The sequence below is a fragment of the Perca flavescens genome, chromosome 16 (genome assembly GCF_004354835.1).
Source record: "Perca flavescens isolate YP-PL-M2 chromosome 16, PFLA_1.0, whole genome shotgun sequence".
NCBI lineage: Eukaryota > Metazoa > Chordata > Actinopteri > Perciformes > Percidae > Perca > Perca flavescens.
The window spans coordinates 4,812,047-4,825,411 of record NC_041346.1 but is presented as its reverse complement, the minus strand read 5'-3'; the positions used below and the strand labels follow the sequence as shown (position 1 = coordinate 4,825,411).

At 42.6% G+C, this 13,365-nt stretch overlaps 1 protein-coding gene across 2 annotated transcripts in view; it reads left to right on the top strand.

Annotated features, from left to right (window-relative positions):
- Positions 1-9,881: 9,881 nt before the first annotated feature.
- Positions 9,882-13,365, top strand: part of ppp6c (protein phosphatase 6, catalytic subunit) — a 10,076-nt gene continuing 6,592 nt past the window's right edge. Inside the window, exons 1-3 of one of the 2 annotated variants that reach the window (XM_028601443.1) lie at positions 9,885-10,093; positions 11,137-11,232; positions 12,906-12,971. In XM_028601443.1, the coding sequence (XP_028457244.1) occupies positions 10,019-10,093; positions 11,137-11,232; positions 12,906-12,971 (237 nt within the window). In that variant the 5' untranslated portion in view covers positions 9,885-10,018. Of the gene's footprint in view, positions 10,094-11,136; positions 11,233-12,905; positions 12,972-13,365 lie in introns of both variants that reach the window. The other variant, XM_028601444.1, reaches the window with a different exon arrangement.

The window sequence follows — 13,365 nt, the reverse complement described above, 5'->3', positions numbered from 1 at the left end:
ATTTATAAATAGCTTTCAGTTGTCACCCTACCACTCCAAATTTAAAACTGACATTTACAAATATGCAATAACAATCAAACAAGTACATGGGTATGTGTTTTTATTCATATTTACCATTCAATATTGCAATCGCTGCTGTCAGTCCCATAGGAGAACATGACAGCACTGCATGTGTTTGGAACTATACAGGCTTACATGAACCACGTGACCACCCCGCTAGCGAGATCAACGACTCTAGTGTCGCAACCTGGTCGCAACTCTTATATCTCTATGGCTCTGACATAAAACGATGGATTGGAAAGTTTGTAAGTACACCAGGAGTTTATTTTAAATAACACTTGCACTTCTGGTTGGATGCAAACTGCATTTCTGGTTTTCTTTTTCTTTTATTCTTTTTTTTTCTGGTTTCTGGTTAGCGGAGTAGCTAACCAGAAATATGGTAAAGGCTATCTTTACTGAATGATGAACATTTTAAGAAATAAATTACATTATTGATAGATTTTGGAATCAAGCATTTGCAACATGTATCTACAGATACTTTTGGGAATTAAAAAAATTTTAAAACTGTGTAGCTATTAATACAGGGAAATTACTAACACAAAAAAGAGAGAAGAAAATAAAAATTATTTAAGCAATTATAGATTTACAAATGAATAACAATGGAAACTTCACCTTATCGTGGTGGAGAGGTTTGTGTGTCTCTGTGAACCTGAGGGCTGTGTTGTTTGGAGCTTTGTGCTCCTGGTAGGGTCTCCCAAGGCAAAGTGGTCTCAGGTGAGGGGCCAGACAAAGAATGGTTCAAAAACCCTATGAGTGATCGAGGTAGAGATGGAGTGACCCTGCCCGGAGGAAGCCCGGGGCCCCCGTCTGGAGCCAGGCCCAGACGGTGGGCTCGTCGGCGAGCGCCTGGTGGCCGGGTTTGCCACGGAGCCCGGCCGGGCACAGCCCGAACAAGCTACGTGGCTCCCATCTCTCCAGCCCATGGGACCACCACCTGTGGGAGGAACCGCTGGGGTCGGGTGCGCTGCCGCATGGGTGGCAGTGAAGGTCAGGGGCCTCGACGGACCAGACCCGGGCGGAAGATGCTGGCTCTGGGGACGTGGAACTTCACCTCTCTGTGGGGGAAGGAGCCGGAACTAGTGCGGGAGGTGGAGCGCTACCGGTTAGATCTGGTGGGCCTTACCTCTACGCACAGTCTCGGTTCTGGAACTCTTTTCTTCTCCGGAGTTGCCCAGGGTGTGAGGCGCCAGGCCGGTGTGGGGATACTAACAAGCCCCCGGCTGAGCGCCGCTACATTGGAGTTTACCCCGGTGGACGAGAGGGTCGCCTCCCTACGCCTGCGGGTTGAGGGGGGGAAAACTCTGACTGTTGTTTGTGCATATGCACCAAACAGGAGTTCGGAGTATTCGGCCTTCTTGGAGATCTTGAGTGGAGTCCTGCATGGGGCGCCAGTGGGGGACTCCATTGTTCTGCTGGGGGACTTCAACGCACACGTGGGCAATGATGGAGACAACTGGAGAGGCGTGATTGGGAGGAACGGCCTCCCTGATCTAAACCAGAGTGGTTGTTTGTTGTTGGACTTCTGTGCTAGTCATGGATTGTCTATAACAAACACCATGTTCGAACATAGGGATGCTCATAAGTGTACCTGGTACCAGAGCACCCTAGGCCGAAGGTCAATGATCAATTTTGTAATCGTTTCATCTGATCTGAGGCCGTATGTTTTGGACACTCGGGTGAAGAGAGGGGCAGAGCTGTCAACCGATCACCATCTGGTGGTGAGTTGGGTCAGGGGGTGGGGGAAGACTCTGGACAGACCTGGTAAGCCCAAACGTGAAAAGCGGGTAAATTGGGAACGTCTGGAGGAGGCCCTGTCCGACAGACTTTCAACTCACACCTCCGGGCGGAGCTTTTCGTGCATCCCTGTGGAGGCTGGGGGCATTGAACCCGAGTGGACAATGTTCAAAGTTTCTATTGCTGAAGCTGCGGCGAGGAGCTGTGGTCTAAGGGTCTTAGGTGCCTCAAGGGGCGGTAACCCACTTAACACCGCGGGTGGACACCGGTGGTCAGGGAAGCCGTCCGACTGAAGAAGGAGTCCTTCCGGGATATGTTATCTCGGAGGACTCCGGAGGCAGTTGCAGGGTACCGAAGGGCCCGAAGGGCTGCAGCCTCTGCCGTGAAAGAGGCAAAGCAGTGGGTGTGGGAGAAGTTTGGAGAAGACATGGAGAAGGACTTTCGGTCGGCACCAAAGTGCTTCTGGAAAACTGTTCGTCACCTCAGGAGGGGGAAGCGGGGAACCATCCAAGCTGTGTACAGTAAGGATGGGACACTGTTGACCTCAACTGAGGAGGTAATAGGGCGGTGGAAGGAGCACTTTGAGGAACTCCTGAATCCGACTAATACGCCCTCTATGTTAGAGGCAGAGCTGGAGGATGACGGGGGATTGTCATTGATTTCCCAAGTGGAAGTCATTGATGTAGTCAAACAACTCCACAGTGGCAAAGCCCCGGGGATTGATGAGATCCGTCCAGAAATGCTCAAGGCTCTGGGTGTGGAGGGGCTGTCCTGGTTGACACGACTCTTCAACATTGCGTGGAAGTCTGGAACAGTGCCAAAGGAGTGGCAGACTGGGGTGGTGGTTCCCCTTTAAAAAGGGGGACCAGAGGTGTGTGCCAATTACAGGGGTATCACACTTCTCAGCCTCCCTGGTAAAGTCTACTCCAAGGTGTTGGAAAGGAGGGTTCGCCAATAGTCGAACCTCGGGTTGAGGAGGAGCAATGCGGATTCCGCCCTGGTCGTGGAACAACGGACCAGCTCTTCACTCGCAAGGATCCTGGAGGGAGCCTGGGAGTATGCCCAACCGGGTCTACATGTGTTTTGTGGATTTGGAGAAGGCGTATGACAGGGTCCCCCGGGAGATACTGTGGGAGGTGCTGCGGGAGTATGGGGTGAGGGTATCTCTACTCAGGGCCATCCAATCTCTGTACGACCAAAGCGAGAGCTGTGTCCGGGTTCTCGGCAGTAAGTCGGACTTGTTTCAGGTGAGGGTTGGCCTCCGCCAGGGCTGCGCTTTGTCACCAATCCTGTTTGTAATATTTATGGACAGGATATCGAGGCGTAGTTGGGGTGGGGAGGGGTTGCAGTTCGGTGGGCTGGGGATCTCATCGCTGCTCTTTGCAGATGATGTGGTCCTGATGGCATCATCGGCCTGTGACCTTCAGCACTCACTGGGTCGGTTCGCAGCCGAATGTGAAGCGGTTGGGATGAGGATCAGCACCTCTAAATCGGAGGCCATGGTTCTCAGCAGGAAACCGATGGAATGCCTTCTCCAGGTAGGGAATGAGTCCTTACCCCAAGTGAAGGAGTTCAAGTACCTTGGGGTTTTGTTCGCGAGTGAAGGGATAATGGAGCGGGAGATTGGTCGAAGAATCGGCGCAGCGGGTGCGGTATTACATTCAATCTATCGCACTGCCAGGACGAAAAAAGAGAGCTGAGCCAGAAGGCAAAGCTCTCGATCTACCGGTCAGTTTTCGTTCCTACCCTCACCTATGGTCATGAAGGCTGGGTCATGACCGAAAGAACGAGATCCAGGGTACAAGCGGCCAAAATGGGTTTCCTCAGGAGGGTGGCTGGTGTCTCCCTTAGAGATAGGGTGTCATCCGTGAGGAGCTCGGAGTAGAGCCGCTGCTCCTTTGCGTCGAAAGGAGCCAGTTGAGGTGGTTCGGGCATCTGGTAAGGATGCCCCCTGGGCGCCTCCCTAGGGAGGTGTTCCAGGCACGTCCAGCTGGGAGGAGGCCTCGGGGAAGACCCAGGACTAGGTTGAGGGATTATATCTCCAACCTGGCCTGGGAATGCCTCGGGATCCCCCAGTCGGAGCTGGTTAATGTTGCTCGGGAAAGGGAAGTTTGGGGTCCCCTGCTGGAGCTGCTCCCCCCGCGACCCGACACCGGATAAGCGGACGAAGATGGATGGATGGATGGACTTCACCAATGATGAATACTGAGTATGAATTTATTACAGGGCCAATTAGACAATATTTTTGGGGACAAACCTAGGGTTGCTTTCATTAGATGGTTTCAGGCGTAAATGGATCAAATAAGGTGAGAAGAACACAAAATATTTTTTGGGATTAGAAAAGAGAAATGCTGAATTTGCTACAGTACATAAGTTGATGATTAATGGAATATAAACTAAAGAGCCTCAAAGGATCTCAGTATGTAGCTCAATTTTATCAGAAGTTGTATTCTTCAACCCCTCCAACATTTAACATTGACTCTTTTCTACATAAATTTCATCGGATGCAGTTAAAATAAAAGATTAATTTAAAAACTCTTGTGATGAGGAGATATCTTTACTAGAAATCGTGGAATGTATAAAAAGACTTAAAGACAACAGATCTCCAGGGATGATGGTCATACAGGAGAATTTTATAAAACATTTTCATCAGAACTTGCCCCTTTTCTTACTTGCAGTATTTCAAGAATCCCTCCAAAAAGGTGAACTTCCTGCTACACTAAAACAAGGAGTAATTACATTAATTCCTAAACCAAAAAAAGGTAGATTACACATAGAAAATTGGAGATCTAAGTTATTTGCATACATGTTTGCCAAAAGATTAAAAACAGGATAAAATCAAATAATGGATGAAGAGCAGTCTGGATTTATGCAGAATAGGCACATTAGTAATTACATTTGTTTAATATTGGATATGATAAATTATAAAGACTTGAAATTGGATGAAAGCTTTATCTTGTTTATTGACTTCTATGCGAAAAGTGTAGCTGCGATCTATACGCATAGGATTGAAGGGACACTAGCAGCTAACGAAATCCCTCATATTCACAAAAATGCATTAAATTGAAATCAGACACAAGTGTTAGCTTTGTAAGACCTTGGGGTAGCTGTAATATAAGTGCCGTGATGAAATTCAAACTGTAAATATACTGTTGTTATGCGGAAAGTGTAGCTAACTAGCCGTGATCTCTACCCATAGGATTGAAGGGACACTAGCAGCTAAGGAAACCCCTTATAGTCACAAAAATGCATTCAATTGAAATTGGACACAAGTGTTAGCTTTGTAAGACCTTGGGGTAGCCAGTGTTGGTCATCTTACTTTAAAAAAGTAATTAGTTACAGTTACAAATTAATTCTCCCAAAAAGTAATTAAGTTAGTAACTCAGTTACCACATTGTAAAAGTAATTAGTTATTTTTTATGTTCTATAACGCTATTACGTTCTATAACATCTTTAACGTCAAAGATGTTTATATTAACTGATTGAAGAATAAAAACATTATATACAGTATTTTAGAACATTTGGTATTTATTTGAACTCAATAGATTGCAGCCTGCCATATGATATGCATAGAAATAAAAACATAAAAAATAAATATTGAAAATAAAATTCAAGTGCAAAATTAAGACACACAAATGTAAACTTGGGAAAAAAAGAAACAAAGGAAAATCTGGCCATTATGTAGTGCAAATCTCTGTAACTGTATATTAGGCCTACTGCACAATAAACAGAACACTATCCAACTCTTTTAACAGAGTGGTCTCCGTCTCCTTCGCTGGAGCTCACGCTAGTTGCATTTGGGCTGGCGGTTGGGTTAGCAGCAGCAACAAGTGTGGTTAGCATGTGTTGATGTGAGGTGCTTTATAAGATTCGAGTTGCTTGAGGCAGACGTGGCTGAAGTCTTTTTTCCTGGGCATAGCGTGCATGTTACATAAACATTCTTGCTTTTAATTTCGATGAGCGAGAAGTAGTGCAGGTACTTCCAGTTCGAGAACGCTACCTTTGAATTTCCCTGGCTCGTCGCCATTGTCGCTGTCTTGTGTTTAGTGGTAGTCAGAGCGTGCAGTGAGACAGCGTGAGCAGGGCATCCGCCCACCCAGCAAATCATCATCGCATTTGCAACGGTGTCATCATCCCCACCACTACCCCTGCTCTCTCCAGGCAACCTCGCGCTTCATTCAGCCAAATTGTAGTAACGCGCCACTTTACATTCTCAGTAATGATAACGGCGTTGCAACGATGGGAAAAGTAATTAATTAGATTACTCCGTTACTGAAAAAATAACGCCGTTAGTAACGCCGTTATACTTAAACTCCGTTACTCTCAACACTGGGGGTAGCTGTAATATAAGTGCCGTGAGGAAATTCAAACTGTAAAGATTATGGCTAGCTATGGATTGAAGGGACACTAGCAGCTAACAAAACCCCTCATATTCACAAAAATAAATTAAATTGAAATCAGACACAAGTGTAAGACCTTGGGGTACCTGTATTATAAGTGGCGTGACAAAATTCAAACTGTAAATATACTATAGTTATGCCGGCAGCTGGCCAGCTCCGCAGAGCCTCGAGCCCCGTTAGTCCTGTAACCCAGAAACTGTGACTTTGCCTTGGTTATGGAGCCCAGGCTTTCTCGTCAGACTGTGTGGAGCTTATGAAGTCCAACACGTCTTACCAAATTTGCAATTAGCCATCAATTTTCGTAAAACGGCCCATATATAGTTGATTTCTCCCATTAAAATGTCTCAGAAGTGAATTTAATAATGAAATAGCAGACAAACAATGTATAACATTGCATTGTCTCGTCTCCAATGTATTGGCGCTCTTCCATTACATGGTACCGGCTCGACTCGCCTCGACTCTACTCACCTTTTTTGGTTTTCCATTACGAAAAAAAGTACCTGGTACCTAATGGGTACTTTTTTTAGTACCACCTCAGTCAAGGTTCCAAGCGAGCTGAGGCGATACTAAAAGGTGACGTGAAAACCTGCAGACTACAGATTGGTCGGAAAGAATAATCACTGATCACTAAGTCATCATTGCTAGCGACAGACGGGGGTGTCCTGAACCAACCCAGCATTTTTAAATAGTTTAGCCAGCTGTGGTTGTTTGCTGCCTCCAGCTTCTTTTGAAACAAAGTTTTTCTTGGTTCTGCGGAGGCTCCACGCAGAGCTTTCTCTGTAGCATACAAGTGGCCTGATGTTTATAGTTCTCCACTGGTGTGTGCAACGAGCCGGCGTGTGTGTGTGTGTGTGTGTGTGTGTGTGTGTGTGTGTGTGTGTGTGTGTGTGTGTGTGATAGAGCGAGGAATCAGTGAGAGAGTGACGGCGATTAGCTCCGGAGCGAGTACCGACTCTAGAGCAAGGGGGTAAGCTTTGCTTCAGAACTTGAGCCATCTATGGCGCCATTTTGTTGCTACAAAGCCATCACCTCCTGTTAGCATTCCGCTGACCGCCATTTTTTTTTTTTTTTTATGTCACATGACTGCAAATAACTTTACATCTGAAGCGTTTAAAGACTCTATTTGTCCGTTGTTTAGTTCTAAAGAAACATGACAATGTATAAAAGGCGCCATTATCTTGTACCTCACGTTATGGCTCCGTAGCAGACGTTTTTGTAACGATTGTGTCACATAGTAGAGGAATTACCGTATAGTAAAGGATAAGCTTGCAGGCAGTTTTGACTTACATGAGCTGTTTAGGTTTAATTACTAATGTTAACTAGCATGTTAGTTAGCAATAATTAGCCTGTGCCCATTTTATCTCCTTACATATACCTACGCTCTCCGTATCTGTAAGATTGGGAATGATTGAGATTTCTCTTAGCGCAGCCACCAGAAGACTTACAACTTTCAGATACGTTGCTCACTTCACATTCTCTCAGTTGGAGGCTGCGGAATAAAGCTGGCCATCACCGGAAAAGTGCTTCTAATAGCCTTCACTGGTCTCCGTCCAGAGCACGGGGTCTATTGGTCCATTATATATTGTCTATGCACTAGAGTCATATAGTGAGAGAGTCTCCTCTGTTCTTTCTGACCACGGTGGGAAATCTGGAGCAGTAAAAGTTAACTCTCTCCTTGATTTCATGTTGTTTATGGAGAAGGAGAACCAGGAAATGAGTCGGGGGAAATGCAACACTACCAAGCCACGCCCACGGCAGTCGCTATGACGACCAGCCACGCTGAGGCGGTACTAAAATCTGCAATGGAAAGCGGAAGCACAGTGCAAGTAGAGTCGAGGCGAGTCGAGCAGGTACCATGTAATGGAAAAACGCCATGTGTATGTGGTTCGCTCAACCAATCACCGCGCAGCTCATCTAAACATTCATGAGCATACCATATTTGGAAGAAAAGCTCTTGTTACAAATAGGGCCATATTCAAAGGGTAGTTAAGGGCCCATAAAATAGCAAGCGGGCCATTTTCAGCCCAACTAATGTTATATACCCTATTAGGAAATCTTTTAAGGAACACTGTGAAATACCCTATATAATCATTCAAACAAACAGTATCTGGATGCTTTTCCTACGTACTTGTGTAAATCTATTGGTGGCATACATTTCTTTTTAAAATGTAATGTTTCTGTTGACAAAATCCCAATTAGATTAGCTAACTTTCACGAGCAAGCCCTTTTAGCCTGGACACTATTATACAATCACAATTTCAGTCCTCATAGATATTTTATCTGGAATAGTAAAGACATCTTGTACAAAAATAAATCACTGTTTTATCGCTCATGGTTTGACAATGTAATTTTGTTAGTCGGACAACTCTTAAAGCAACACTAAAGAACTTTTCCTGCTTCGGTCCCCCTACAGGTTGGAAGTGTCCCATTATGTCTCATTCGAACTACAGATCCGCTAGCCGATCTGGCAAACTTGCATAGTGCAATTATAGCTGGTAGAGAGCCGCAAAGTGAATGCAGAAGTGCCACTGAAACGATTTTGGAAACATTATTTTAACTTACAAAAAGTTCTCTAGTGTTGCTTTAAATAAGCATGAAATGTATATCATATTCAGAATTCCTTAAAATGTAAAGATTCCAATCACACCTAAAGAATATGCCATTTGATGCTATTTCAGCAAGTCCTCTTCAATTTTCAAGAAATGTGAATTCCACAGAAGAAAACATCGTTTTTAAAGATTTTTTATAAGGAATTGATATTGTGAGTAAGTCTTGCAGTAACAAACATATAAGAAATGTTTTGGACTATACCATACTTTCTACAGCAAAATTCTTTTGGTCTTCTATTGTGAGCGATTTACAGTGGAAAAAGGCATATACTATTCTTGACAAATATTGTATTACTAATAAGGTTAAAGATTTTGCATAGAATTTACGCTGCCAAAAAGATGTTGGAAAGATTTAAAATGAACATTGAATAACTGTGATTTTTGTAATTTGTAAAAATATATATATTTCATCTATTTTATCACTGTAAACACACAATTGTATTCTGGAAAGAGTTGGGACATTTTGGTAACAGAAAAATATGTAAGAGTATTTCAATTAATGTATTTGATGTCATGTTATATTTTGTAATTCATGGTCCAGACAATTTTAACTATATTATGCAGCTCTTCATCATACTCAGAAAGTTCCACATTCACAAATCAAAATGGATTGGATCGAAATTCTGCTTCCACTGCTTTACTGTTGAACTGAAACACTACTGCACCTCAATAGAACACTTAAAAAATAAATAAATAAGCAATTAAAAGCTCCAATATACTGGAAGAACTGAATTTAATTTGAGCTTCTGGCAATGTAAGACATATTTGATTGTTTGATGATTTAATGTATTGTATTTGTTTGTATTTTTGGTGTTTGAACTTTGCATCAATATAAAAAACACACGCCTTGTGTTTGTAACTTCAGGGTCGCACAAGCACATAGGAAATTGTTGCTCAGACTTTGTGAAACCTCACTGTTGAAAATATTACTCCATGAATTTTAATTTAATTTAATTTTTTTACACATGCACAAAATAATTCTGCAGCTACAAAACTTTTTTACAAGCGCAAATTATTAATGACCCTTATTTGATCCCAAACTGAACTAATAACAAGAATGTAAGGAAAATGCAAAAATGATACAGTAGGTGGCGATAATGCGAGTGGTTGCAAGTCGCCGTTAAAGAAGAAGAATAGAAGAGGAAGAAGGAAAAAAAAAGGAACTCGCTAGCTGGCTAACTACTTTAGCAATCTTCTGGTTTTTGCGTTTTGATAATGGCTCCTTTAGACCTTGATAAGTACGTTGAAATAGCGAGACACTGCAAATACCTGCCGGAAAATGATCTAAAGGTGAGTTTAAGTAGCTGAAATGAACGTATACTGAGATTTTACTATTCATGGAAGCAAACGGAGTGACTAGCTAACGTAAAACGAGTGTCACGTAACTGCTAATTGTTACTCGGAGTTAGCAAGGATTATTATTTGTATGCACATTTTACCATTGCTATCGATAATTGCGATCGTCGGCTAACAAACTCGTGTATTCAAATCATGACAGGAAAATAAAAGAGGAAGCTTTAGCTGTTGATTCTTAATGCTATCTTACCTTTACTAGCTAGCTAACGTTAACGGTTAAATGTACAATTGGTGCGAAACATGGAAACCACGGCACCGCTAACCAAACAGTATCGTTAGCCTATCGTTATCGAATTTCATCAGCAGTCTAACGTTATATCGGTAGCTAGCTAGGTGAATTGTTCGTTACCCACCATAGATACTTGGAGTCTACCAATGATATATATTGATTTTCTGTTATACTTTCAACAACCAATCCTAATTGCAGCACCATTTTACTGGCTTCATATTTATTATATTCTTTATGAGGAAGTAAATCCTAGTGTAGCTTAGTGTAAACTAGTTTACAACCTCTACATATTGTATTGTCGGCATACCTCCCTGTTTTTACCCTGTTTAGCCCTTAACCCACTCTTGAGACTTGCACAGGACTGTATGGGTGGGTGTTGGTCTTGAGGTAACTTAGCCCTGTTAAGAACTGTATAAGTAAAATTAGGTCAATGATCTTTGTAGCATTTTGACTTCAGGTGGACATGTTTTTCTAAGCTTAACTTGGAAATCTAATTCTGATTGTCTGACCAAGCTTTCCCAAAACCTGTTCTGTCTGTCACCTGGATTGCCCAAGTGTGTTTTAACATTGGAAAGCTAAATTAGATTATATTTTTTCTTTGTTACACCCAAAAGCTCCATGTCTCTCATTTCTTATCATGGATAGAAATAGTTGACCTGTAAGCTTGCAGTGTCCTGCTGTAATGAAGCTCTATTGTAACAGCATGGCTTTGACTACTAGCCTAACTGTCATGTTTTGCTTTTTTCAGAGATTGTGTGATTATGTTTGTGATTTACTGCTGGAAGAATCAAATGTTCAGCCAGTCTCTACTCCAGTTACTGTTTGTGGAGATATTCATGGTCAGGTTGGTTTAACTAATTTCTTGTTCTAACACCTCCAAGGATGATAAAATTAACCTAACTCAAAAATGACTGAAAATCCTGCCCAAAGACTGAATTTACTGATCGAAAAAAGTGAAAATATGTATACGTAATAAATTAGTGGCTGCTTTAAACAGTGTATGTGTTGTCATAAATGGCATGCACAAATCAATTTCATAGCATAATTATTGATAAGTCGCCCCAGTCCTACTTTCAGTCAGCCTAAGCAAATATGTTACTATTAATTGACCTTACCAAACATGTTATGCTATAAAGGCCTTTACACACCAGAGCTGTTTTTTTCGTGCGATTAATTCGCACGTCAATATATGTTGTCGAATTGTTGTTTGTCACAAGTATTTCACACAGAACGCGACTATTACGCAGCGATAAAGCAACGTCATTTTTTTTTTTAAACAATGTCCCATTTTTCTGAGCTTTGGCAACGCAAATAAAGAGATCAAGCAATCACGTTGTGTTATTTACCTATGAGGCTCATCATACGGGCTTATCTGCTAATGTTAGCTACCGACCGTTACCTTGAAACCTTCCAGCAAATAGACGGTACCGTAGGGCGATTTAACATCGCTCATTTTACACACAGTTTAACAACAAAACAAACGCTGAATGAACATTACTACGTTTTTTTTTATGTGGTACGCACCCCCACTAACCTGGACAACTGTTTTAAAACAGTAGCTAACGTTAATACAGCGTGTTGGAGGAATACAGTGTTCTCCTGCAGCGGGGAGTCAGAGGCACTGTCACCGCAGCGTTCGCTAACGTTAGCTTCTTGTCTCAACTGGGGTCTGAAACATTAAATTCATCAAATTCAGTGTCCCCGATGCTATTTTCCAATAAACTGTAGCTGTTATATTTCACAGGACCCGCGTGAGCGCGGATTTCATGTTGCGGCTTTCGTCGCTGTTAATCACTTAAGATTGAGTAAAGTAGTACTCGCCCTGTTGTTTATTTGGTTGCCATGACTTTGCGAGTGATGACGTCCTGTCACTGTTCCAGTTGCTCTGCTCACCCTAGGGGGAGAGAGAGCGGATGACAGTTCGCTTGAGTTCAGTTGAGCAGAAGGCTTTACGACTTTGACTTTTTATAAACCGCTGAAGGAGCAGTGGTACATGGTGTACATAGCGAAAACCCTGTTGTGCGGCTGCCCTATTTCTGATACCATGGCGCTGGAAATTTTACCGTGGCGGCCGCCACTATGCTATCAACATAGAGGAACACTGAACTGCAGACTCTAGCTACTGTATCTTCCCTGCCAAAAGTTAACTCTCCCCTTCCGATCTCTCTCGTCCGCTCACACTGCATCTCCCATCACTTTTTCTCTCTTCAGCAGCGTTCACTACATGGTAGATGAGCTGGCGCGAAGATCGGAAACTTTTATTGAAAACTGTCGCAAATTCCCTGGTATTGTGAATAGCTTTGATGTGTAATATTTGCAGCTGATTATTTTGCTTATTCGTCACGCCCCCGGTTTGTAATGGCCTTATGACATGTAGCCACATGGATACCAGTCCATGTAAAATGCTAAATTAACTATTATATTGCTAATACTGTGGTATTCTGTCAGTCATTGTCTGTTTTCTTTCCTTTTTTAATGAATTTAAGATGAAATGTTCTCTTTAATGTTCCTGTCTAGTTTTATGATCTTTGCGAGCTCTTCAGAACTGGAGGCCAAGTTCCAGACACAAATTATATTTTCATGGTGAGTAAGTTTTTTTCTTTTTTTTTTTTTTTTTTTTTAATTAACTAACCGAGCTCAAAATACTTTTTCTGTGTACATGCACAAATATTTTGAGACCAATTTTTTGTAAACTTTTTGGCTGGACCCAACAGGAGGGCCAGCCCTATAAACACGAACGTCTGTCACTCTGTCACAGAGTAAGTGACACCATTGGTAGAAGTGAGTAGGGCTGTCCTCGATTTAAAGAAATTCTTCGTCGACTAACTTGCGTTTACCCTATGTGCTCATACATTTCTTGGAAACAAGTCATTCAGCATGAAACAAGCATTAAAAATGACTAACCTACTACAGCAAACTTAGTCAACTAGGACCAAAACGACCGGTTAGTTGACTAATCGACTAAGGGGCACCCTTA